Source organism: Oncorhynchus tshawytscha, linkage group LG15 (genome assembly GCF_018296145.1).
Source record: "Oncorhynchus tshawytscha isolate Ot180627B linkage group LG15, Otsh_v2.0, whole genome shotgun sequence".
In the NCBI taxonomy this organism is placed as follows: Eukaryota; Metazoa; Chordata; class Actinopteri; order Salmoniformes; family Salmonidae; genus Oncorhynchus; species Oncorhynchus tshawytscha.
In genome coordinates this window covers 11,216,451-11,244,386 of record NC_056443.1, presented here as the reverse complement: position 1 = coordinate 11,244,386, position 27,936 = coordinate 11,216,451, and the positions used below count along the sequence as shown (strand labels likewise).

General features: G+C 39.4%; 1 protein-coding gene across 5 annotated transcripts; it reads left to right on the top strand.

Moving 5' to 3' along the window:
- Nucleotides 1–675: 675 nt before the first annotated feature.
- Nucleotides 676–27,936, top strand: LOC112214401 (calumenin-A). 5 transcript variants are annotated; one of them, XM_042298141.1, is made up of 7 exons: nucleotides 676–993; nucleotides 19,723–19,944; nucleotides 24,891–25,072; nucleotides 25,285–25,451; nucleotides 25,572–25,632; nucleotides 26,405–26,604; nucleotides 26,726–27,936. In XM_042298141.1, the coding sequence occupies exons 2-7, from the start codon at nucleotides 19,724–19,726 to the stop codon at nucleotides 26,828–26,830; spliced, it is 936 nt and encodes a 311-aa protein (XP_042154075.1). In that variant the 5' UTR covers nucleotides 676–993; nucleotide 19,723; the 3' UTR covers nucleotides 26,831–27,936. The 5 variants fall into 5 exon arrangements, with proteins under 5 accessions (XP_042154075.1, XP_042154074.1, XP_024228864.1 ...); XM_042298140.1 differs by having other exon boundaries at nucleotides 681–993; nucleotides 24,891–25,084; XM_024373096.2 differs by lacking the exon at nucleotides 676–993 and adding an exon at nucleotides 18,787–18,942.

The following is a 27,936-nucleotide window of genomic DNA, read 5'->3' as shown; positions in this document are numbered from 1 at the left end:
GGTTCTTCTTAACCTCAATAAGCATTCTGTACTGTGCTCTTGCAGTCATCTTTGCAGGACGGCCACTCCTAGGGAGAGTAGCAAACAGTGCTGAACTTTCTCCCATTATAGACAATTTGTCTTACCATGGACTGATGAACATCAAGGCTTTTAGAGATACCCTTTCAGCTTTATGCAAGTCAACAATTCTTAAGTCATCTGAGATCTCTTTTGTTCGACGTATGGTTGATAAAATAATTTATGTTTAAAAGATGATTAAATCATTCTACCCGGAATCTTAACCATTAGAGGTTATGTAGCATGTATAAGGAGTAATTAAAAATATTAAACATCAGTCCAACTAGGTTAGACTGGGAAAGAGGAATGTGTGTGCCTCAGTAAACACAGAGAACAATTAAACTGTGTTTGAACCGATCTCGCTAGAACTCTGAGAAACTTATGATAGGACCGGGGGTACTTCTCAAGGTTTCTCTAATCTAAGGGGAAAGGAACTATCGGCTGGGTAGTGATACAGTGTTGAGAACTCTGGAGAAAGATACCACTCACCTACTGTTCATGTGCATAGGATATGTATGGTTTGTGAGAAAGTATGTGCGTAAGGAAGGAGCAAGATATAAAAGGGATGCATTTGTATAATGGACTTAGTACACTCGTGAATAAACCTTTTGACTATTGTAAACTGGAACTCGTGTCTGTTTCATTCAACCAGAATTTTACAAACTCTGGGTTGCAGACTGTGTAGATTAATTGAAGTTTATGAACATTGATAACAAAATTCTCATAACAATTTGGTCCTTTGAGCCGGATTCCAATACCAGTCTCTGTCGTACGGAGGTAACACGTCGAAAACCGTGCACGGGTGGGTCGCTGACCCATAAATTAAAGACCTGTCCTCTGACATTGGGGTTCCATAACAGGCCGGTATAAATCTAAGGTCAACAGAGACCGTGACGGAATCCCACCGACATTGCTTTTCCCAGCCTATGAGACCAGGTCAGTAAGTCTTTATTCACATATTTGGGGGATTATTTTAAGACTTCTTGAACTTGATATTCTAAACACCTATAATTTATCAAGGTTGGGAACTTATGTATTCTAAACAGATTCACTGTGATGGTTTTTACTTTGTGTATTAACGTAATCGATAAGGGAGCAGGTCCGCGAAGACCTGAGGTACATGTGCACTACCATAAATAAAACTAGCTTAATAATTGAGTTCTGAAAAAGGCCAAGAGGTTAAGAAAGGATATAAAATAGGTGCTGTGAGAGAGGACGGTGATTTTTGTGCAAATAGGATAATTTAAATGGTTCATTAACATGTGGTAAATTAACCATAGATCCGATTTCAAAAGACATACCTAAATAAAGTCCTAAATTGAGGAGAGGCGAGGACATAAAATAGGTTTTGTGAGTGGACGGTAATTCTATGCGAACAAAGTAACTCAAATGGTCAATTAACAAGAGTGAATTAAGCATAGATCCGATTCAAAAGACAATACTGAAAAGAAGTCCAAAAAGGAGGTGAGAGATTTGAATTAAACGAAAAGAGGGAAACTAGTCATGGATCCAAATTAAGTCATAACTACAAGGTTTTAACTAATAATGGGAGGTAAATCCTCAGGAGGTCCCGGAATTAACTGGGGATGAGAGGTAAATCTAATGCCCAAAATTGAGAAAGAAGTACAAATTTGAGAGCCGTCTAGATGTAGAAAAATTAGAATTAACGATAAAGTAGATAGTCAAGGGAAACAGCAGGTCGAGGGTTAGTTACCTGGCTGTTTGAAGCCCGGAAAAGAGAAGATGAGGGGACATACAGAGAGAGAGGTAGAGACGAGAGAGAGAGTAAGGAGTATCATTGCCGGAGAAATGCTTGGACCTTTAAATTAGGGCAATTTTCTGGGAATTGTAGTATGTGCCTGATTTTACGATTACAGACAATTATAAATAGGGTTATATGCAAGGAGTCTTCATGATTTCAATAGATTTGTTGGTCCAGAGGTATAATTCTCGCCTGTCACATGGGAGGCCCGGCTTCGTTTCCCAGCCTATGCTGGATTTCTGATTTGTAATTAAACTATTGGTATGTTTTGCCTGGAAAGATAAGGTTGTTAGTGTTTGTTTAAGGGATAAATAGATTGTTTAGGTTCAATTGAAAGACTAATTCATTCAAAATAGCGAGGTGATTTCGATGTGTTACGTTGTCTGTTTCCTAAATGGTCTGCTGGAATAACGTATTGAGGATAGGAGTCGTATTTAAATAACACAGATAATCATCGTTATCACCATCACAGATAATGGCGATAGAGTTGTGCCCACCGAAATGTTTTTTATTCTTATGGATTGACTGATGTATGTTATAAATTTGGCGAAGTACATGTTACTTTTTAAGTTTTGGACATCTTTTATAAGTGTGAAGCCGAAAGAGAAGAGAAAGTTGTAAAGTTTGGTTATACTCTTATGATAGAGGTAAGGCAGAACTCTGTTTGAGTAGGTGTTATGTTTTCGACTACTGGGAAGGATAGATAAGTTGGTCTATATTTGGTTATAAGGGATTCAAGTTTGAATACTTAACTTTTACGATTCATGATAGTTTCTGATTTACTGTTTATTTATTTATTTATTTAGTTAATACCAGTGAATTTGAGCAGGAAGTTAATGTATTCTAACACTAATCTGTTTCCATTACGTAGAACAAAAGCAGATTGACTGAAGGTGCTTTTCCTTAAGGGAACTATACAGTCATCTCATGGCGGACCTTGTCCATCTGCTGCCATAAGGTTTGGGGTTTCTGTTCAACAAAACTAATGATTGGAGGGAGTACAATGGATTATAATTTTTATTAAGTTTTGTTTGTGGTCAACGTTTGGGTTTCTGAATCGGTGTTGTATAATGAAATGCTGAACAAGTGGTTGTATTTTTTTTCTGGGAAAAGGAGTTTCATTTTCTCTCTTTGGAATGTTTCCTAGAGTCACGATATCTTAAAGGGGTACACACACACATGGAATTTTAGAAGTATTCTTTTCTGAGTTTTAATTAAACACGTGAATTCTTTATAGAAGGGGGTGTTCTGGGATACATGTAGAAAATGTGACGTTTTTTCTTTAATTTGTCTAATATAGTAAAACACTTCTTTTGAAAGGGTGGTTTGACTTATGACCTCTATCATGGTTCTCCTGTGTGGTCTGATTAGCCTCATGGGAGGGCCATTTGGATAATGCATTTAAGGTCATTTGTAAAACTGATTTTAAGGTAATATGTGTAATTGATAATTATGGAGTTTATAGTTTTTCAACATATTTGAACCAATGAGAAGAAAGATAGGGCATAACCTTTGACGTAGGGTAGGCTTCCTTAAGTCTCTCTTCCTATGGCCATAAGGGTACAATAATTTTTCTTTGTGGGTTTCAGAGTAGTGATTTTGATCTGATTATGTTATTTGAAATGTATCTTTTTGACCAGTAGTAGTATATTTTTTTTTATACAATACTCTCATGGAGAATTATGGGTTAAAAATTGGGTGATGGTGGGTTTATAAAAAAACTGTCATAAGGTTAGTTTTAAACTCTCACTATTTTGGCTTAAGTAATGTTTAGTAATCTAGCAAATTTTTGTTTTCCCTTGGGTAATCAGCTGTTGTTGTATGCAGAGTAAGACATTTAACACAACAAGGCTGTGAAATTGAGATAATAGTATTATTATATTTTGTTGTTGAACAAGGTTATAAAGTTAGCAAGAATAAGTTTAATAATGGTAGACTCATTTTAAGTATTTAGGACATTCTGAGCCAACAGGACAGGGATGTATACTGTGGTGATTCAGGATCATTGAGAGAATCGAGAAACTTTATCAACCAGGTAATAATCTTAAAGATTACTACCATAAACATGTTGATTTTTCTAAGAATCCATGAGTACAGACAGGGAGACATTGAGACATTTAGTCAATATTTGGAAACAACCCATATTTGATACTGACTGCTATAAGAAAGAATGACAGACTGAAGGAAGGACAGACGGAGAAGTCCTCCCCGCACTGCTGAGACCTTGATGGTTGGGGAGTAGCATGAGGAGAGAAGATAGAAGTGACACAGAATGGGTAGATAACAGTTACTGAGTGGAGACCAGCATAGTTCAAATATAAACAGGATTAGATGGCAGAGTGTAAAGCTCTCCTGAGAAATGGGGGACAGAAATAATAGTGACAGACAGAATAAGAATAAAAGGGGGAGAGAATTTGATTCACTTCGTTTTAGGACATTAATTCATGGAGAGACTGTTGGCTCCATTTGTTTTAAAAATATGACAAGTTAGGAGGGCAGGCATGTTTTTTATTTTGAGTGTATGTTTAGTAAATTCGCTAGGAAGAGATATGATGATTTTGTTGGAAGTAGTTGTTACCCTAACTAAAAGGGGAATGAAAGCTTAGTTGGTTTCAGGAACTAAGGTGTTAGACACTGAACCCAGAAATTATTCTGCACAACAGGCTGAAATAGTAGCATTGACTAGAACCTGCGAAATAAGAAAGGAGAGAAAGGTTACTATTTACAGAGACAAGTACATAGGCATTTTAATCCATACAAAGCAGCACAGAAATATTAAAGAAGATAGGACACTTGACAGAGAATTGTTACAGGATAGCCAAGAACGAACGCCCCAGGAAGAATTGGACATGTGGGAAATGAAAGGGGCAATCCTAGCAGACAAGGTCTGACATAAGGATAATTTACTAAACTTACCAAAGTCATTGTTTAGATATGCAGCAATATTGACACATGGGCAGAGCCAGGTGTCAACAGGGAGGAAGGATGGTAGAGCAGGTTAGGAAACACTACAGGTTAGGAAAGACTTAGTGTCCTAGAGGATAATTACTTTTAAAAAATGTTTTTGTAGAATATCCACTCCAACATTTGGAAATGGACTAAATTGAACTATTCCGAAGTGGTGTTTAAAAATAATAGATAAGTATATTAAATGGGTAGAAGCATTCCCAACTAACTTGGCGGACATGATTATGGTAGTTAAAATATTAGGTCAAGATATTATGCCTAGAGTTGGTTTACTAGGATCTATTTCTTTAAATAATGGATGGCATTTGAGCTAATCAGGTAGAACAAATAGAATGCCAGAGTTACGGACAGGACAGGTAGACATGGAAGTTGAAGATATACTAGCAGAACACATGGGAAGACTTTTTGTTAACCAAACCCGTATGTCCAAGATTGTGTCCAACAGGTGAATTACAGGAGAAGGTGATTCACTCAATCATACCAGGAGACTGGGTGTGGATCCAGTCCCTGAGGAGAATAGTCTGGAAGCAGCCCTATTGGAAAGGCCCATACCAGGTTCTGTTAAACCACCGCCTTTGCCATTTGAATAGCTGAGAGTCACTTGGGTCCCCGTTACCCACTGCAAGAAGGTGTGTACACATATGAGCACGGCTGATCACACACAGAGTTAGGAGAAGAACCGAGTACCAACAGGGTCCGGGGGTTACCTCCTTAACGAATATTTCCTATCCTGACCGTTCATCACTGTGGGTGCTCCTAAAAATGTGAGTATGGGGTGGTACCTAGCAGACTGACTAAGGGCAGGAGAGGGTTGGTGGTTTTTGGGAAGAGTAGGGACTCTGACGTGCATCATAGTCTTGGTAATCTTTCTGATACATCCAGATCTACCACCTTTAGGTACTAATTATATGACGCCGTTGTCATTGATAAGAAGTAATAGATATACTATTGTCACTATCGTTGTATGGAGGGGACCAAAGCGCAGCGTGGTTAGAATACATTCTTCTTTATTGAATGAAGAACACAGAAGACTTAAACAAAAAGATTACAACGACCATGACCGCTATATAAACACTGTGCTAACATGCAACATAACATAGACAATAACCCACGAAATACCCAAAGAAGATGGCTGCCTAAATATGGTTCCCAATCAGAGACAACGATAAACACCTGACTCTAATTGAGAACCAATCTAGGCAACCATAGACCTACATAAACACCTTAGATGGAAACAACCCCATAAATCTACAAAAACCCCTAGACAGTACAAACACCCTAGATGAGACAAAAACACACATCACCCTTGTCACACCCTGACCTAAACAAAATAATAAAGAAAACAAAGAATACTAAGGTCAGGGCGTGACAACTATACTATATACTCACTGATGAGTGACTTACAGAATAAGGAGTCAAAGAAGATCAAGATGTAGGATTTAAGGTAAACATTAAACAATTCCCTAGGAAAGCAAATAACTTTACAGGGACTGGGTTGGCCGGATTGAAGTTCTCGGACAACCCACCTCGGTTCACTTTAACTCCTGATGAGTACCAGTGTTATAGATACAAGAATGGCACCAATAACTTAGATGATTCTTATGGCTGAAAGGTAATCGTTAATGTGACTGACTTAGGCTTGGAAGTACAGGAGAAAAGGACGCATACGACAAACTACCAAAAAGGGTGGTTAGGAACTTGCGCCCCAGGGTTATTGCTCCAACCAGTTCGAGTTAGTCATCAGAGGCCAGTTATAGGAGGCTAAAGTAGGCACAGGAGGAGTTTTGACCAGGATGGGAGTCTAGATGGATGCTGATGAATCAAATAGGTGAAGGCTTTGCAACTACATTATTTTGGTGGTTGACAATAAATAAAAATGTGGATTGGATTAGTGACATTTATTATAATCAACAGAGATTCGTGAATGATTCTGGGGATGCAGTAAAGGGGTTCTCTGACCAATTATCCGCCACCTCCCTCATGACCTGGTAAAATAGACTGACTCTCGATATGTTATTGGCAGAAAAGGGCGGGGTATGTAGAATGATTGAGGTTCATTGCTGTACGTTTATTTTTTAAATAACACCGCTGCAGACGGATCAGTGACCAAGGCCCTGGCTGGTTTAACCACAGCTCACGAATGAGCAGAGAACTCTGGGGTGGATAATTCTCAAACAAATTGGTTTGACAGTATGTTTGGGAAATGGATAAATGTCAATCACTGTGTTGTGGGCAACCTTCACCTGTATGACTGTGTTGATATCCTGTGGCTGTTTGATTCTGTGTGTGAGGTCTCATTTCCAGATCTCTGGAGAGGTCAATGACGCAACAGATAGTGAGATACGGACCGATTCCGAGCTCCGTCCAGTGGGATGATGAATACAGGCTTCCAGGCCTAGGAGATGGCTATGCTCCTCTTTTAACTACGAGGAGCCAATGTTAGATGAGACTATTTTAGCTGTTTAAGCAGAGACTGTTACTTTCATGAAGATTATGATGATAAATCCTAAACCGGAAGAGTTATAATTGGATATAAGCTTAGAACAGTCATTGATGAGTAATCGAATGTAAATACATGTATTGGTTTGGTTTATTCTTGTAACATTTATGTTTCCATATACTGTTTGAAAAATCAGTGTGTCTTATTTAGTCATTAAGGGTGGATTGATAAAATAGTTTATACGATTAAAAGATCATGATTAAATAATTCTACCCGGAATCTTAACCATTAGGGATTAGAGCTTATGTAGCATGTATAAGGAGTAATTAAAAATATTAAACATCAGTCCAACTAGGTTAGACTGGGAAAGAGAGGAATGTGTGTGCCTCCGTAAACACAAAGAACAATTCAACTGTGTTTGAACCGATCTGGCTAGAACTCTGAGAAACTTATGATAGGACCGGGGGTACTTCTCAAGGTTTCTCTAATCTAAGGGGAAAGGAACTATCGGCTGGGTAGTGATACAGTGTTGAGAACTCTGGAGAAAGATACCACTCACCTACTGTTCATGTGCATAGGATATGTATGGTTTGTGAGAAAGTATGTGCGTAAGGAAGGAGCAAGATATAAAAGGGATGTATTTGTATAATGGATTCACTCTCGTGAATAAACCTTTTGACTATTGTAAGCTGGAACTCGTGTCTGTTTCAGAATCTTACAAACTCTGGGTTGCAGACAGAGTAGATTAATTGAAGTTTATGAACATTGATAACAAAATTCTCATAATGGTTCACATCAGGCAATGCTTCTTGTGAATAGCAAACTCTATGTGAGTATTTTTTTTATAGGGCAGGACAGCTCAAACCAACATCTTCAATCTCGTCTCATTGATTGGACTCCAGGTTAGCTGACTCCAATTCGCTTCTAGAAAAGTCATTAGCCTCGTGGTGCACTTACTTTTTACAACCTACACTGTGAATGTTGAAATGATATATTCAATGGACAAGAAAAATACAATTTGTGTGTTATTAGTTTAAGCACACTGTGTTTGTCTATTGTGACTAAGATGAAGAACAGATCAAATTTCTGCAGAAATCCAGGTAATTCTAAAGGGTTCACATACTTTCTCTTGCCACTGTATAAGCAGACCACCAAAAACTCTGAAATCTCCATCCCTAACTACAACATTTTCAGACAAGATAGAACGGCCAAAGGGGGCGGTGTTGCAATCTACTGCAGATAGAGCCTGCAGAGTTCTGTCCTACTGTCCGGGTATGTACCCAAACAATTTGAACTTCTACTTTAAAAAATCCACCTCTCTAAAAACAAGTCTCTCACCGTTGCCGCCTGCTATGGACCACCCTCTGCCCCCAGCTGTGCTCTGGACACCATATGTGAACTGATTGCCCCCTCATCTATCTTCGGAGCTCGTGCTGCTAGGTGACCTAAACTGGAACATGCTTAAAACCTCAGCCATTCCTACAATCTAAGCTTGATGCCCTCAATCTCACACAAATCATCAAAATGAACCTACCAGGTACCACCCCAAAGCCATAAACACGGGCACCCTCATAGATATCATCCTAACCAACTTGCCCTCTAAATAGACCTCTGCTGTTTTCAACCAAGATCTCAGCGATCACTGCCTCATTGCCTGCAGCCGTAATGGGTCAGCGGTCAAACGACCTCCACTCATCACTGTTAAACTCTCCCTGAAACACTTCAGCGAGCAGGCCTTTCTAATCGACATGGCCCGGGTATCTTGGAAGGATATTGACCTCATCCCGTCAGTAGAGGATGCCTGGTTATTCTTTTTAAATGCCTTCCTCACCATCTTAAATAAGCATGCCCCATTCAATAAATTTAGAACCAGGAACAGATATGGCACTTGGTTCTCTCCAGACCTGACTGCCCTTAACCAACACAAAAACATCCTATGGCATTCTGCATTAGCGTAGAACAGTCCCCATAATATACAACTTTTCAGGGAAGCTAGAAACCAATATACACAGGCAGTTAGAAAAGCCAAGGCTAGCTTTTTCAAGCAGAAATTTGCTTCCTGCAACACAAACTCAAAAAAGTTCTGGGACACTGGAAAGTCCATGGAGAATAAGAACACCTCCTCCCAGCTGTCCACTTCACTGAGGATAGGAAACTCTGTCACCACTGATAAATCCACTATAATTGAGAATTTCAATAAGCATTTTTCTACGGCTCGCCATGCTTTCCACCTGGCTACCCCTACCCCGGTCAACAGCACTGCACCCCCCACAGCAACTCTCCCAAGCCTTCCCCATTTCTCCTTCTCTCAAATCCAGTCAGCTGATGTTCTGAAAGAGCTGCAAAATCTGGACCCCTCCAAATCAGCCGGGCTAGACAATCTGGATCCTTTCTTTCTAAAATTATCTGCCTGAAATTGTTGCAACCCCTATTACTAGCCTGTTCAACCTCTCTTTCGTGTCGTCTGAGATTCCCAAAGATTGTAAAGCAGCTGCGGTCATCCCCCTCTTCGAAGGGGGACACACTCTTGACCCAAACTGCTACAGACCTATATCTATCCTACCCTGCCTTTCTAAGGTCTTCGAAAGCCAAGTCAATAAACAGATTACCGACCATTTCGGATCCCACCACACCTTCTCCACTATGCAATCTGGTTTCAGAGCTTGTTATGGGTACACCTCAGCCACGCTCAAGGTCCTAAATGATAACTTAACCGCCATCGATAAGAAACAATACTGTGCAGCCGTATTCATTGACCTGGCCAATGCTTTCGACTCTGTCAATCACCACATCCTCATCGGCAGACTCGATAGCCTTGGTTTCTCAAATGATTGCCTCGCCTGGTTCACCAACTACTTCTCTGAGAGTTCAGTGTGTCAAATCGGAGGGCCTGTTGTCCGGGCCTCTGGCAGTCTCTATGGGTGTGCCACAGGGTTCAATTCTTGGGCCGACTCTCTTCTCTGTATACATCAATGATGTCGCTCTTGCTGCTGGTGAGTATCTGATCCATCTCTACGCAGACAACACCATTCTGTATACTTCTGGCCCTTCTTTGGACACTGTGTTAACAACCCTCCAGACGAGGTTCAATGCCATACAATTCTCCTTCCGTGGCCTCCAACTGATCTTAAATACAAGTCAAACTAAATGCATGCTCTTCAACTGATTGCTACCTGCACCTGCCTTCGCGTCCAGCATCACTACTCTGGACGGTTCTGACTATATGTGGACAACTACAAATACCTAGGTGTCTGGTTAGACTATAAACTCTACTTCCAGACTCACGTCAAACATCTCCAATCCAAAGATAAATCTAGAATTGGCTTCCTATTTCGCAACAAAGCATCCTTCACTCATGCTGCCAAACATACCCACGTAAAACTGACCATCCTACCGATCCTCGACTTCGGCGATGTCATTTACAAATTAGCCTCCAATACCCTACTCAATAAATTGGCTGCAGTCTATCTCGTCGTCATACTTGTCGCCAAACCCACTGGCTCCAGGTCAGTGGGTTGCTAGGTAAAGTACCCCCTTATCTCAGCTCGCTGGTCACCATAGCAGCACCCACCTGTAGCCCAAAACCAATTCTTCCTTTGGCCGCCTCTCCTTCCAGTTCTCTGCTGGCAATGACTGGAACGAACTACAAAAATCTCTGAAACTGGAAACACTTATCTCCCTCACTAGCTTTAAGCACCAGCTGTCGGAGCATCTCACAGATTACTGCACCTGTACATAGCCCATCTATAATTTAGCCCAAACAACTACCTCTTCCCCTGCTGTATTTATTTGTTTAGCTCCTTTGCACCCCATTATTCTATCTCTACCTTGCACATTATTCCACTGCAAATCTACCATTCCAGTGTTTTACTTGCTATTTTGTATTTACTTTGCCACCATGGCCTTTTTTGCCTTTACCTCCCTTCTCACCTTATTTGCTCACATCGTATATAGTCAATAATACAGTATAAACAAGTCTGTTTGTTTTACTCCATGTGTAACTCTGTGTCGTTGTATGTGTCGAACTGCTTTGCTTTATCTTGGCCAGGTCGCAATTGTAAATGAGAACTTGTTCTCCACTTGCCTACCTGGTTAAATAAAGAATAAATAAATAAATAAATGTTCACCACCAAATCAGAACAGTAGGCCAAGTTATGAGGAGGAAAGGGACCAAAGTATTAGTGTGAGGTACATGGAAACTAACAGCTTACTACACAATATACACTTATGTATACTGTAGCTAAGAAAGTAATACTATATCTCCCTGGAATATTACATAATTTATGCAGCAGCATACAATATATTTTTAGACTCGCCTTGTTGTGCTGTTCTCATTTGAACAGGAAAGTGGCGAGGTGGTCCTTGTGGTAAACTTTATCATAAATCTGTAATTCTTTGGATATATGGCTCATTGTTGGGCTGCGGTGATATTAAAAAAATATCTATTTTTACTCAAATTCATTTTCTGAACACCCCCACAACATTAAGTACATATTAAACCTTCAAGAAAACATGTTTTCCCACCTCGGGCATATTATTGTCAATTTTTGTCTGATATGGACACCATTTATCTTCAACCATATCACAGACAATATAGAAGTTGTCTGAATATGATTATAAAATGTACTTGTTATAAAATAAACATTTACCTAATGCTCACATGTCCCCCAATTCAATTATTATAAATATAACATTTATGTAAAATCTCTGAATGTTGCTGTATTAAACCCTGAAATAGACACCTGTCAGTGGTCTCATCATTTCAGAATTTTAACATAAATCTAATCTTCTTGGGATTGTCCTTAACATTTCAGACTGAGCTCAGAAAACATTCAATGAATCTTTTCCATTTTATTTAACAAATATTGTCATGTGACGGGGTTGAGACTAGGGTGACAGGGATTAATACTGAAACGGGGTTGAAGAGACACATCGGTTTCCATATAAACCAGTTTACTTTACTATCAACATCCCTTCAAGATTTACCCCAAAACGTTGCATTTCATTGTATGCAACCATGTAATAAGGACATTAGATATATTTAGAATAATCTGGGTTTTATTAACCAAACTGCAGTAAATATCAAACCTATAAAAACACATCAGGCATTAGGGTAATTAATAACATTCAACAGGTTTCATCAGAAAAGTTCAACGTGGCATCAACCTGTAGGAACATTTTCCAAGGGCATTTAGAATGCTAGAACAGCTGTAACTACAGCACTAGTATTCATTCATTCATTCATGGTTTTCTTCTTGAGAGTCTGGCCCACACGTCTCTCTCAACCTCTACGTGGCAGGATGTCACACACTGTGGGGGTGGAATCATCTCAAGGACTTCATCAAAGTGATACCAGTGGATGTCGTCTCGAAGGCCAGAAAAATTTGTTTAGTCCTACACAATGCAATCATTTCACTCGCACTCATTTCCTCCATGCCCAAGGATGATGCCTGGATAAAGGTCATCATCATATTCCACTACACACCACTGCCCAAGAAGACTTGCATTTCCCCATTGGATTTTGTCCACATGTTGTGGATTTTTCTCATTGGCTGGCTGTTCTGGAGCAGCCAGGACCTTCTACCTGAAACTGAAGTGATGTGTGTTAAAGCATGTACAGTTTAGGTCCTTCTTTGTTGAACAAAGGCAGCTGACATCATGAGACATCAGCTCACCAGGAGCAAGGCTGATGACCTGGTGTATTGTCATGGTGGAGGGCACCGCTTTTATTGGGCTTGGCATCATCTCCATTGCACGTTCAACATCGGCACTCTTCACAAAGAACAGCTTCACTGACGTGTTTATCTCACGGGGGGCTTAGTAAATCTCCTGTGCATCACTGAGAACTCAGCCCTTAGCTACCAACCTGTCTGCCATTCTCTTCAACGTTCCTCCCACACCATCAGGAGCCCCTTTTCCATGGCTTGACTTTAAAAAGTTCCAGTTCCTCAGTGCTCTTTTCCTCTCCATGCTGTTCTCTACTGTTTACACTTCGGACGCTGGTCCCTCTCACTTAAATCACTGATCTTTTTATTTTTCTCCTGCCTCAACATTTCTTTTCTATCTCTGTTTTTTCTCAAGGTATTGTTCCCTTTTTTCTGGGTCAGCATTTTGATGTGCTCGACCCAGCTTTTGTCTTTCTCCTGCTGTTGTGGGTACCGTCATTCCCTAGATGTTTCAATGGATAATGTTAAATCAACGATTCTTATAATGTATACACTATAATCCTTGAGTAATTTAGGATCTAGAGCGACTTAAAGCAACAACTGAAGTTAAGAGCCTTGCCCAACTCTTCTACCACTAGACTACCTGCCTTAAAATATAAATTTTGTTCACATGGAACACATTACAGCATGTTTCATAAGTGAATATAAACAATATATATTGAATAATTCATTTGTTTAGATGCAATATTCATAAATAAAGTAAATAACTCAACCCTCACATGTATCAAATCAAATGTATTTGTCACATACACATGGTTAGCAGATGTTAATGCGAGTGTAGCTAAATGCTTGTGCTTCTAGTTCCGACAATGCAGTAATAACCAACGAGTAATCTAACCTAACAATTCCAAAACTACTACCTTATACACACAAGTGTAAAGGGATAAAGAATATGTACATAAAGATATATGAATGCGTGATGGTACAGAACGGCATAGGCAAGATGCAGTAGATGGTATCGAGTACAGTATATACATATGAGATGAGTAATGTAGGCTATGTAAACATTATATTAAGTAGCATTATTTAAAGTGGCTAGTGATATATTTTACATCAATTTCCATCAATTCCCATTATTAAAGTGGCTGGAGTTGAGTCAGTGTGTTGGCAGCAGCCACTCAATGTTAGTGGTGGCTGTTTAACAGTCTGATGGCCTTGAGATAGAAGCTGTTTTTCAGTCTCTCGGTCCCTGCTTTAATGCACCTGTACTGACCTCGCCTTCTGGATGATAGCGGGGTGAACAGGCAGTGGCTCGGGTGGTTGTTGTCCTTGATGATCTTTATGGCCTTCCTGTGACATCGGGTGGTGTAGGTGTCCTGGAGGGCAGGTAGTTTGCCCCCGGTGATGCGTTGTGCAGACCTCATTACCCTCTGGAGAGCCTTGAGGTTGTGGGCGGAGCAGTTGCCGTACCAGGTGGTGATACAGCACGACAGGATGCTCTCGATTTTGCATCTGTAGAAGTTTGTGAGTGCTTTTGGTGACAAGCCGAATTTCTTCAGCCTCCTGAGGTTGAAGAGGCGCTGCTGCGTCTTCTTCACGACGCTGTCTGTGTTTATGTTAAATTAACACATTAGATCTCGTAAAACATAATACAAAGAAAAAAAACATATTTGAAATGCAAGAGAAAGGCCATAATGTATTACTCCAGCCCAGGCGCAATTTAGATATTGGCAACGAGATGGTAGCATTGTATGTGCAAAGTCTGATCAAAAGAACCATTTGTATTTCTGTTCAAAATTTTGTATCAAGACTGCCCAAATGTGCCTAACTGGTTTATTAATACATTTTCAAGTTCATAACTGTGCTCTCTCAAACAATAGCATGGTATTATTTCACTGTAATAGCTACTGTAAATTGGACAGTCCAGATAGATTAACAAGAATTTAAGATTTCTGCCAATATCAGATATGTCTATGTCCTGGGACATTTTCTTGTTGCTTACAACCTCAGGCTAATGTGATTAGCATATGTTAGCTCAACCATCCCATGGGGGACCCACCAATCCTGTAGAGGTAAAAAAAAATATATTTTTTAAATAAAGTTTAAATGAATGCTAAATTGATTTCAATTCATTATACTGGACATTTCAATTTATATACAGCATCTTATAATATATATTTTTTATGACCCAATACTTGAAATATAATTTATAAAGTCAGAGGGACTGAAATGTTTCCCGAGCCCAAGAATGACACACATGGTGCTTTCAAGACAACTGGGAACTCAAACTGGGAAAATGTTTTGAACGGTGATCCAACTCTGTATTCCAAGTCGGGAATTCTGGACTATTTCTAGAACTCCGACCTGAAGATCACTGACATGATTCGATCTTCTTTTTTATGAGTTTATGAGTTTGTCTTGAAAGCACCATATGTCATTCTCACTGGACTCACTGAAGTCTGAGATTTCCCAGTTCAGAGTTTCTGGTTGTTTTAAACGCGGCAGAAGTCATGCTGGATTGACAGCATGGCCAATGTATTCAACCTTCTCTTACCCATGGTGTTGAATGTTTATTCTTTTAAGCTTGGAAAAGAGACCCTTAACATTATATAATGTGCATTAGATATTATACATTAGTTATGGTGCATTAGTTATATTACATTAGTTATAGTGCACTAGTTATAATAAATGAGTTATGGTGCATTAGGTATGTTGCATTAGTGATATGCATTAATTATGGTGCATTAGTTATGTTGCATTAGTTATAATACATTAGTTATGTTGCATTGATGATAATACATTAGTTATGTTGCATTGATGATAATACATTAGTTATGTTGCATTGATGATAATACATTAGTTATGTTGCATTGATGATAATCCATTAGTTATGTTGCATTGATGATAATACATTAGTTATGTTGCATTGATGATAATCCATTAGTTATGTTGCATTGATGATAATACATTAGTTATGTTGCATTGATGATAATACATTAGTTATGTTGCATTGATGATAATACATTAGTTATGTTGCATTGATGATAATACATTAGTTATGTTGCATTGATGATAATACATTAGTTATGTTGCATTGATGATAATACATTAGTTATGTTGCATTGATGATAATACATTAGTTATGGTGCATTGATGATAATACATTAGTTATGGTGCATTAGTAATATGCATTAGCTATGGTGCATTAGTAATGGTGCATTAGTTATGGTGTATTAGTTATGCGTATTAGTGATATGCATGAATTATGTTGCATTATATAAGGTGCATTAGTTATAATACATTATTTATGGTGCATTAGTTATGTGCATTAGTTATGGTGCGTTAGTTATGTTGCATTAGTGATAATACATTAGTTATGGTGCATTAGTTATATGCATTAGCTTAGATGCATTAGTGATATGCATTAATTATGTTGCATTAGATAATGTTGATTAGTTATAATACGTTAGTTATGGTGCATTAGTTATGGTGCATTAGTTACGGTGCATTAGTTATAATACATTAGATATAATACATTAGTTATGGTGCATTAGTTATAATACATTAGTTATGGTGCATTAGTTATATTACATTAGTTGTGGTGCATTAGTGATGTGTATTAGTGATATGCATTAGTTATGTTGCATGAGTGATAATACATTAGTTATGGTGCATTAGTAATATGCATTAGCTATGGTGCTTTAGCTTAGGTGCATTAGTTATTGTGCACTAGTTATGTGTACTAGTGATATGCATTAAGTATGTTGCATTAGATAAGGTTCATTAGTTATAATACGTTAGTTATGGTGCATTAGTGATAATACATTAGTTATGGTGCATTAGTTATATGCATTAATAATATGCATTAGCTATGGTGCTTTAGCGTAGGTGCATTAGTTATGTGTACTAGTGATATGCATTAAGTATGTTGCATTAGATAAGGTTCATTAGTTATAATACGTTAGTTATGGTGCATTAGTTATAATACATGAGTTATAACACATTAGTTATAGTACATTAGATATGGTGCATTAGTTATGGTGCATTAGTCCAGGTGAGTCCCATGAAGCACTGATGCGCGTAATGATGGTGACAGGTGTGCGTAATGATAATGCCTTGCGCCCTCGAGCACCAGAAAGGGGGAGCGGGAGCAGGCGTGACACATTGTTGAATTTGCGATTTCCAATGTTGAATTGAAAAGGATTTGCCAGTAGATTGGCAATGTGATTCATGACTGCTTGTCTATCTTGATCATGGACTACAGGAAACAGCAAAGAGTGCACGCCCCCATCCACGCCGAAGGGAGCCGCAGTGGAGATGGTCAAAAGCTTCAAGTTACCCTGCATGCACATCACTGAGGACCTGAAATGGTCCCTTCACACCGACAACAAATTCCCTAAAACAACATTATGTTGGAGAACTGAACATTTAAATATCTGGCAACAGCTCTGGTGGACATTCCTGTAGTCAAAATACCAATTGCAAGCTCCCTGAAAACTTGACACATCTGTGGCTTTGTGTGACAAAACTGCACATTTTAGAGTGGCCTTTCTAGGAAGTTGTTTCTAATGTTCGGTATACTCAGTGTACACACCATTCACATACATATATATTTATATTCCAGACTCGATTTAGTTTTTTGTACATGTTTTTTTTTGCTGTGTATACAAATACTGTATTCTCGACATAGCTTATTCTATTATTTCTACTACTGGACGTTTTATTTGTTACACTGTCTGTACACACCGCAAATGTGTTAATATGCTGATTCTTGACATAGCTCACTCTAATATATCTACTGCTGTACATACTTTATCATTCTTAGTATATCATGTTGTCACGTCTGCTCCCGCTCTTCTCCCCGAGCGCCAGACTGCCCTGCATTATGCACTCCTGCCACCATCATTATGCACGCCTGCCTTCCCTTGTCACACACATCAACGATATTGGACTCACCTGGACTCAATCACCTGTTTATTACCTCCCCTATATTTGTCAGTTCCTCACTGCTGCTTTGGTTTTCGTCCGTTTTTGTGTTTCACAGTTCTGATGCTGTTCCTGTCCGTGTACCTGGTTCGCTTCTGCAGAGTCGTTCCTTACGCATGTGTACATTTATCCGGTGTAATACCGTATAAGATTGCATTTGTATTAATTGGATTTGTTCTGACATTTCAAGATGTTATATATTAGTGTACTTTGGCATTTTATCTGCATTGTTATGAGCTAGTAACAAGCATTTAGCTGCACCTGCTATAACGTCTGCTAAACTGTACTAACCAATAAACTATATATTTCTATTTTTTTTCAGTGAATGTTGCATATGCATTCATGCCAAAGTGAGTTTAGCCATGTTAGGGCGACATCTAATCCCACAAAAGTTCAAACTCAAATGTTAAACAACATTTAGTATGCTATTAATTAATTTACCCTCTGCTATACCCATCTCCCCATAAACGTAATACGTAGTCAGCGGCATACATTTTGGTCTTGTCCGAGATACTGAAGCCAGCAAGTTAAAGTTGTCAGGTCCACTCAAGACAGATGACTGAAATACAGTATGGCGAGAAGAACATTTTAACTTTATATGTATTTCTATTTTATCCAATGCTCAACATCAACAGAAACACATGTCCATGTAAACTTCAGTGTATGATGACAGTTCTAGAAAGATTTACTCAAATTTGGGGACGTGGCAATTTAGTAGCCAATCAGGTTCCCAGGATGAGGTTTCAGGCAAAGGGACAGCAGCGAAGATTTTACCCAGCGTAAATACATTCTCTAATACACGATTGGTTCAAACACTACAAACTTTCGTGTAATCCAATTAAACGTGAATGCGATGAATAAACGTTTTATTATGGAACATGAAGTCATCGGCCAAATGTGCCTTTTTGCTGAAGTGGACCAATCAAAGCTCGTGAAGGCTCATATCTATAATCTCATTGGATCTCCTTTAAGAAGGAAAAGGGCCGAGGCTGGGGTGTGCTTATTAAGCTGTTGGCTTGTGGAATAGACATAGTGTACATATTGTGTCTGGAATCATCAGCCAGGTAGGTAATACAATGATATTACTTATCTTACAAGCTAATATTGATGCGTTGATAGTGTTACTTTGTATGATCAGCTAACCCTAAATGGTAGGATTTGCAATTCAGACGCATTCCAATAGTCTGGCGAGAGCTAACGGCTAGCAGCCGATCTTATTATGATGAAGAGACTGAATACAACATATCTTACATTACTGTCAACAACTGATTTCTGGTTTGTTGTCCCACATTTTGTAATGTAGCGAAATGGAACATTTTACATAAACAGTGTAGTCCGTGTGAATGGTGTATATGTTGCTACATTGTTACAATCTGTGCCTTTTTATTTGTGTTCAGACAGCCAAAAGCTATATTCTTTCCACTTTACCGTTATAGTGAGCAATTTTGTTATTGCATTCCCCTGATCTGTATTCAATTACTGTAAACTATTTAAAAACGTCAATGTTACAAATACCACACATGTCTGCATGGCAGTGCACTCATGATATTTGGCATTCCTGCCTGACTCATATATTGTATCTACAGTATCTACATCTATTTTCTTCCGTTTTTAAATGTCCTATCACAAGTCTATGCTGACATGCTGCCAGCAGCAGTTTAATAAACAACCAACAGTTGATCATGTGAAACAAGTCCTGTAACACCTTAATGTCAAAGAGCCTGTCAAAGAAGCAGCCCTAATGAGCAGCAAATGCAGATGCTGCCTGTGAGCTACTCACAGGCTTTGATGTTGACACCTCTTCCAGAATGTTTTTAATATCTCTCTTTCACTCTCTCTCATAGGATGGAGATCAGGCCGTTGCTCATGTGCTTTGCCCTCTGCGTGGTCTATGCCACCAGTAAACCCACAGAGAAAAAGGAACGCATTCACCACGATGCACCTCTCAGTAGCCGCGAGCACGACGATGCTCAGGGCTTTGACTACGACCACGATGCCTTCCTAGGACAAAAGGAGGCCAAGTCTTTTGACGACCTCAGCCCAGAGGAGAGCAAGCGCAGGCTAGGGTGAGTAGACTCAAGTGTCGGCCTGGTTGCGTCTCAATAGTCCAATATGGCCACCTTTCCTCGGGTCGGCTGTGCATCAATAGTATCAAGTTGAGGGTAGGGCTGTGACGGTAATTGAATAACTGTGTAACTGATGATTACAGATGAAGAGTGAAAATAAACCTGTTTAAATAGGCCTACATTAATTTTAGGATTTAAAAAATTATTTTCAGGTAGATAAACTGTACCTAATAGCGGGAGTGTGTGCAAATGTTTTGTTAACCTAGTTGGTCTATTAAACTTTCTACATCTCCCCTTTACATCTTACCTTTGCTTAAGCAGCTAATTGCTTGATGAGCGGGATGTAGAGTGCTATAGGCTAGGGCTCTTCAGTGACATTGTTTGTGTGGACTCTTTTAAAAAAAATTTTTTTTTATACAATGCACATTTTCATTGCTTGCTAGTAAATAAATCAGTCTTTAAAAAAAAAAAAAGTTGATGTTTCTGACTTCATGAATTATTCAACAGCAGTTGACAAGGTTGTTTTGACTCTGAGGCCTATAATGCTCTAATGTTGTGTCAAATGGACAATTTGCCAAGCCTGTCCAACCAGGCATGGTATAATTTGATACAGAATCTTTTCTTAAATTATAGACTAATCAACGCTGATCAGGCCTGGTTCTGGCTGATATGCTGCCCTGAACCAGATCAAAAAAATTGCTGTCCTCCTATCCCTGCAAAGTATAATAGTAGCCTAGGACCGCAATGCACTTTTAGGAATTCCCATGTGGTAGGCTACCGTTTATAAAACCGGCAATTTACCATTCATTCCTGTAATCTGGTTACATACATTTCTGCAAATGCATGTATTAATTAGTCAGTTACTGTTCTCATTCTCTGAGTGGAAACGTTGTTTGCACAGTTCAAAACCTGCTACACTTGTGACAAACATGTTTTGATTTATTTCAAATCATAATTTACGAGCTCCATATGAGCATGTCTGGTTTCTCTGACCTGTTAATGTTAAATGGGGCGCATGCAACTGAACACGCATAGAAGTACCTGGCCTGCTTCTCGCAAATGTCAAAGGTAGGAAAGTGCCCTGCTGGGCTTCTAAGTCATATTTTCTTCACTTCCCACAGTAAGTCAACGAAGTCCATTATAATAGTTCCTCACAGTATTTGAAAAATCTTTCCAATCCCTCGATAATCAACATAGCTGATAAATAGGCTATGGACATGTTTTGTGTATTTGTTTCTATTTTAATGATGGTCAATTTCATCTTCATACTATGGCATAGCTGTCACCTTCATACTTTTATCTTGCATCCTTCTCTAAGGAAGCCTAACGTAGGCCAAGGTTTTCTTTATTATGTTTTAGTGAAAGAATAAATATTTTCTCTTGTGTCTGACAGTAGGGTTAGGGTTTGATTCATGGGTGCTTTTATGGGGGTGTGCGTGTGTCAGTTCGCTGATTCTCTCTATAGGCCTAAATGTCCACTCAGAAAGTTTCCAAAAGTAGCCTGTCTCGACTAGGGCTGTGACGGTCACGAAATTTCGTTAGCCAGTGATTGTCATGCAAATAGCTGTCGGTCTCACGGTAATTGACCGTTTAATTTACATAAACACATTTAGCATCTGGCTTCCACACAACGCATACAAGCCATTGATGCAGACCTTTGGAACATCTATATTTTAAAATGTCTAATAAATCCATGTAAAATAGCCTACACCTTCACAATAAATACATTATTTATTTTAGACCGGTCTAAAGAAGCATGATATGAAGAAAATGTAGTCTATTTCAGAAGAACAGAGTAGCATACTCTGACCTTTCCTGATCTGGCTATGCCAAATGGCTGTGGGCTACACTAGTTAATTTAGCAGACAAGATTTTGTGGCATTTTATAATATGAAGAATACATTTTGAACAAAGCTGAATAAAATATGAATATTTTTCCAACCGATTTGAGGTTGTGCGCACATTTGGCCATTCTGTGTTGAGAGGTTAACAAAGAAATGGGTATTCCTATATGCTTAATTTAGAGTTTTTATCAATGTAATACAAAAAACGTTGACTTATGTTTTGATTTTTAATATATTGTAAGGCTGCATGATGTGACTCTTTTGATGATTTGAAAAAAGTCGCTTGAAATGCATTTTTGTTTTTTTGCGCAGGCTGTACACTACTTCCGTCACTCATTCACAATTTGACAAGCATTTAATAATGCCTAGGATTTCACGGCGGCATCCCCTTTGTGTAGCTGTCTTTCTCACAGGCTACAAGTGAAGACACATCTGTAACACAACTGCGCAAGTCCTTATCCAATTCCGAGGTGCATATTGAAGATATTGGAAGAAATGTCTACACTTACATTTCGTCATTCAACAATATGAGTAGGTCCAGTGAACAGCAAAAGCACAAGCCAATTTCAATCTACTATCATCCATAGTACAAAGGTCAACATATTCTGTGCTAGAAATAAATATTCTGGGACAGTTGTGGGATGCGATAGATCCCAAATTAATACAAACACTAGCATTAAAAAAAGCTTTTTTATTGAATGTGGCTGACGTAACGGATCAGAATGTTTAGCTTAAAATGTTGATAAACGATAAGGCTATTTCGTCACATTTGCAGCGCAACAATGTGCACATGCTAGTAGGCTAAAAGCGCAAATTTTCCATTAGCGGAAAATATCTTTATCAAAAGTGACTGCAAATGCAATGTAATGCTTTTATTGTAAAGGTGCATTTATGGTGAAAATGATCTTCCCCAAATTTGAAACTCACACACATGCCAGTTAGGCTCTACACTCCTTGAAAGCGGCTTAATTTTAAGTAGTTTGGCCACTTTAGTTGTGATACGAACTTTATTAAAACATACAGTTGAAGTCAAATGTACATACACTTAGGTTGGAGTCATTAAAACTCATTTTCAAACACTCCACACATTTCTTGTGAACAAACTATAGTTTTGGCAAGTCGGTTAGGACATCTACTTTGTGCATGACACAAGTAGTTTTTCCAACATTTGTTTACAGACAGATTATTTCACGTATAATTCACTATCACAATTCCAGTGGGTCAGAAGTTTACATACACTAAGTTGACTGTGCCTTTCAACAGCTTGGAAAATTCCAGAAAATTGTCTTTGCTTCTGATAGGCTAATTGACATTGTTTGAGTCAATTGGAGGTGTACCTGTGGATGTATTTCAAGGCCTACCTTTAAACTCAGTGCCTCTTTGCTTGACATCATGGGGAAATCAGCCAAGACCTCAGGAAAAAACATTGGAGACCTCCAAGTCTGGTTCCTCATTGGGAGCAATTTCCAAACGCCTGAAGGTACCACGTTCATATGTACAAACAATAGTACGCAAGTATAAACACCATGGGACCAGGATGCAGATTCATGTGTATATATTGAAGCAACATCAGTCAGGAAGTTCAAGCTTGGTCGCAAATGGGTCTTCCAAATGGACAATGACACCAAGCATACTTCCAAAAGTTGTGGCAAACTGTTTGCATGACACAGGACTGATGGTAGCTCTCACCTTGTCTTCTCCGGAGAAGCTTTTTTTCCAGATGCCCCAAACAATCGGAAAGGGGATTTATCAGAGAAAATGACTTTGCCCCAGTCCTCAGCAGTCCAATCCCTGTACCTTTTGCAGAATATCTGTCTGTCCCTGATGTTTTTCCTGGAGAGAAGTCGCTTCTTTGCTGCCCTTCTTGACACCAGGCCATCCTCCAAAAGTCTTCACCTCACTGTGCATGCAGATGCACTCACACCTGCCTGCTGCCATTCCTGAGCAAGCTCTGTACTGGTGGTGCCCCGATCCCGCAGCTGAATCAACTTTAGGAGACGGTCCTGGAGCTTGCTGGACTTTCTTGGGTGCCCTGAAGCCGCCTTCACAACAATTGAACCGCTCTCCTTGAAATTCTTGATGAACCGATAAATGGTTGATTTAGGTGCAATCTTACTGGCAGCAATATCCTTGCCTGTGAAGCCCTTTTTGTCTAAAGCAATGATGACGGCACATGTTTCCTTGCAGGTAACCATGGTTGACAGAGGAAGAACAATGATTCCAAGCACCATCTCTCCTTTTGAAGCTTCCAGTCTGGTTTTCAAACTCAATCAGCATGACAGAGTGATCTCCAGCCTTGTCCTCATCAACACTCACACCTGTGTAAATGAGAAAATCACTGACATGATGTCAGCTGGTCCTTTTGTGGCAGGGCTGAAATGCAGTAGAAATGTTTTTGGGGGATTCAGTTCCTTTGCATGGCAAAGAGGGGGACTTTGCAATTAATTGCAATTCATCTGATCACTCTTCATAACATTCGGGAGTATATGCAAATTGCCATCATACAAACTGAGGCAGCAGACTTTGACACAAATATGAATTTTCATTCTCAACTTTTGGCCACGACTGTATATACCCACCCCAATTTGGGTGGTCTCCTTCTCTCTAAACCTTTATTTCTAGGCATGAAGTTAAGTGATACGGGCAATAAACGGTTCCTTCTCCCATAATGTGACCTGACCTCGACCCCCCTTCCTCACTAATCCACAGCTCTCCACCCTTATCAGTGCCTGCCAACATGATCGTCTTCCCTGCACTCAGTACATTCCAAGCTTAATTGCTTCCATCATATACATTCCTCCTACAGATAACCACTAACTTCTGGTGTAAACTCTAGACTATGGCACCCTTTATGTCTCTAGTATAACTGATGATTAACAACATTTAAAGTCTTCATCTGAACCCATCACCAGTAAATGGAGAGGTAGAATTCCCCCTTTCCCATCATCAGATTCAAAGAACAGGCGATCACTTTCACATAGACTCTACTAGATCTAGGTGTTGACTGTTATTACATTGGTATTGTAGTAAATATAGTTTGACCTCTTTTTGAACTACATTTTTAGTTAAGTCTCTTTCTCGCTTTTCCCCTTTCTGATACAGTGTGATTGTAGAGAAGATTGATGGGGACAGTGATGGTTTTGTCACTGAGGTGGAGCTGAAAGCGTGGATTAAGAAGGCTCAGAAGAAGTACGTCTATGAGAACGTGGACCGCCAATGGAAGGACTTTGATGTCAACAATGACGGCATGATCTCTTGGGAGGAATACAGGAATGTAACTTATGGTACCTATCTGGGTAAGAAGGGCATGACATGTGCATGCATGAGCCCGGGACATGCAATATGTCCAAAACAAATGTTGGTGTTTGGTTATGACTGATTCGATAGTTGCAGGGCCTTTAGTATTAGTTTCACTGATTGGTTGATTTACCGTATCAATTCAGGTCGTGGTGTATCACGTGTGATTAACTAGAGATCATTCCCTTTGACCCCACAGATGACCCGGAACCAGATGATGGTTACAACTACCAGCACATGATGGCGAGGGACGAGAGGCGTTTCAAAATGGCCGACCAGAACGGAGACCAAATCGCCAACAAAGAGGAGTTCACAGCCTTCCTACACCCAGAGGAGTACGACCACATGAAGGACATAGTGGTGCTGGTATGTGTTTCATTCTCTGTGTTCATTAAATTTAAAGGTATTTGGAAAGAATGAAACAAGGGACCAGTGTTCACCGGTTGGCTCTCTGACCATCCTCCTTTCTCTTTATTTACACCACAGGAAACCATGGAGGACATTGATAAGAATGGTGATGGTTTCATTGACCTGAATGAATACATAGGTAAGGACTGAGGTGGACATACTCTTGAGTATACAAAACATTATGAACACCTGCTCTTTCCATGACAGACTGAACAGGTGAAGCTATGATCCCTTAAATCAAATGAAATCACATTTTATTTATCACATGCCCTGAATACAACTGGTGTAGACTTTACAGTGAAATGCTTGCTTACGAACCTTTCCCAACGATGCAAAGTTTCAAAAATGAATGGGGGGGGAAAGTAACACGAGGAATAAAATGCACAAGAATGGAGCTATATACAGGGAGTACTAGTACAAGGAACTTGAGATAGATATGTACATGAAGGCAGGGTAAAGTGACTAGGCCTTATTGATGTCACTTGTTAAATCAACTTCAATCAGTGTAGATGAAGCAGAGGAGACGGGTTAAAGAAGGATTTGTTTTTTAAGCCTTGAGACAACTGAGATGTGGATTGTGTATGTGCCATGTTGATGGTGACTGGGTAAGACATAAGATTTATATGCCTTTGAACGGGTTATGGTAGTAGGTGCCAAGCGCACCTGTTTGTTTCAAGAACTGCAACGCTGCTGTGTTTTCCACACAGCAGTTTCCCGTGTGTATCAAGAATGGTCCACCACCTAAAGGACATCCAGCCAACTTGACACAACCGTGGGAAGCACTGCAGAAGGTGTTCCTAATGTTTGGAATACTCAGTGTATAGTCACTTTATTCTGAGGTCCCCATTCAATAGATTTACTATATTGATGTTTCTACCCTCAGACACACTTTCATCCCCCTCGTTTCCTAGGTGACATGTACAACCATGAAGATGAGATGGAGGAGCCAGACTGGGTTGCTACGGAGCGCGAGCAGTTCTCAGAGTTCCGAGACAAGAACAAAGACGGGAAGATGGATCGGGAGGAGACTTTGGACTGGATCCTTCCTTCAGATTACGACCATGCAGAGGCCGAGGCCAAACACCTCGTCTACGAGTCTGACTTGAACAAGGTGAGACAATCGAGCTCTCTCTCGTCTCTATTGGTTTTCATTCTCTCTTGCTTTCACTCACACGGCTGTGTCTGTTTTTAAGCATTCTATTGACTAAATATCTTTTTTGTTTTGATTTCAGGATGGAAAGCTCAGCAAGGAAGAAATCCTGAACAAGTACGACCTGTTTGTAGGAAGTCAAGCAACTGACTTTGGTGAGGCGCTAGTACGGCATGATGAGTTTTAGGTTATTTGGTCCTAGATAAAACAGTTTTAATCTTGATTTGATAAATGATCAAATGTACTTTGTACAACACCTATTCACTACATTGTCTCCAATTAGTTTGTGGTTGATAGCACTCAATAGTTGCGTGGGTGTTATATTTACTGACTACCCATCCCAACACTTCATTTTATTGTTCCGTTACAAACATAGGTAGTTTAGTTTGGTCATTATTTTTGCCTTTGTTTAAAATATGATGCTATACTCACAAGCACTGAATATTCCATTTGAAGTTGTAGTAATTTATAATTCTTCCAACAAACCCTTCATATGTGGGAATTATTTGGTGTTTTTTACAGTCATGTTTTGAATGACACTGATTGTAATGATGGCCCATAATTTCTTAGTATAGTTAGTAGATAAGAGATGCTACCCAACGTTAGCCTCATACGTATCCTTTTACCCAGTGTGTGCCTTCTGAGTAGTCTTTTGGGAGCTCAACCAATGAAACCGACACTGAATATCAGAGGGTCATGGGAACGTGAGTCCACTACAGTGAAATCATCCCTCACCCTGCTCTGTTTCTCCATAAACGCTCACTTTGACCCCCTCTTCTTCATATGTACTGTGTTTGTCTGTCATGACTAGGGTTGTTATTACAATGTTGCCAAGTTCATCACTGCTTCTGTAGCCTTTTCTCCTGTCAATCACTCCCTCTCAATAGTCTGCAGTGGCTTCCTCTCCTTGCCTCCATCTGCACTTATCTATAAACAAATTACAGGTGAAAGAAACATGTTGGATGACCAATGTGAAACAAAAGGAAACCATTTTAGACTATTGAGAACCAGCACACATGTGATAAAGCATCTGTTCTATTGGTTAGAAATAAAAGCGGTTGTACTTACTTCCTATGGGGCATGCTGAACTGAAAGGTTGGTGCATTGCAGCGTTGTTACTGAATTCCGCTTGCCCTAAATTAAGATTATATTGAAGTATTTACATACTTGGCAAGTGTTTTATTTTCTGAGTTTATACATAGAATGTATGGACATTCATCTTTTGGATTAAATGCTGTACTTTGGATTCCACAGCCCATTTTCTCAATAAAAAAAATGAATTGAGTAAATGTA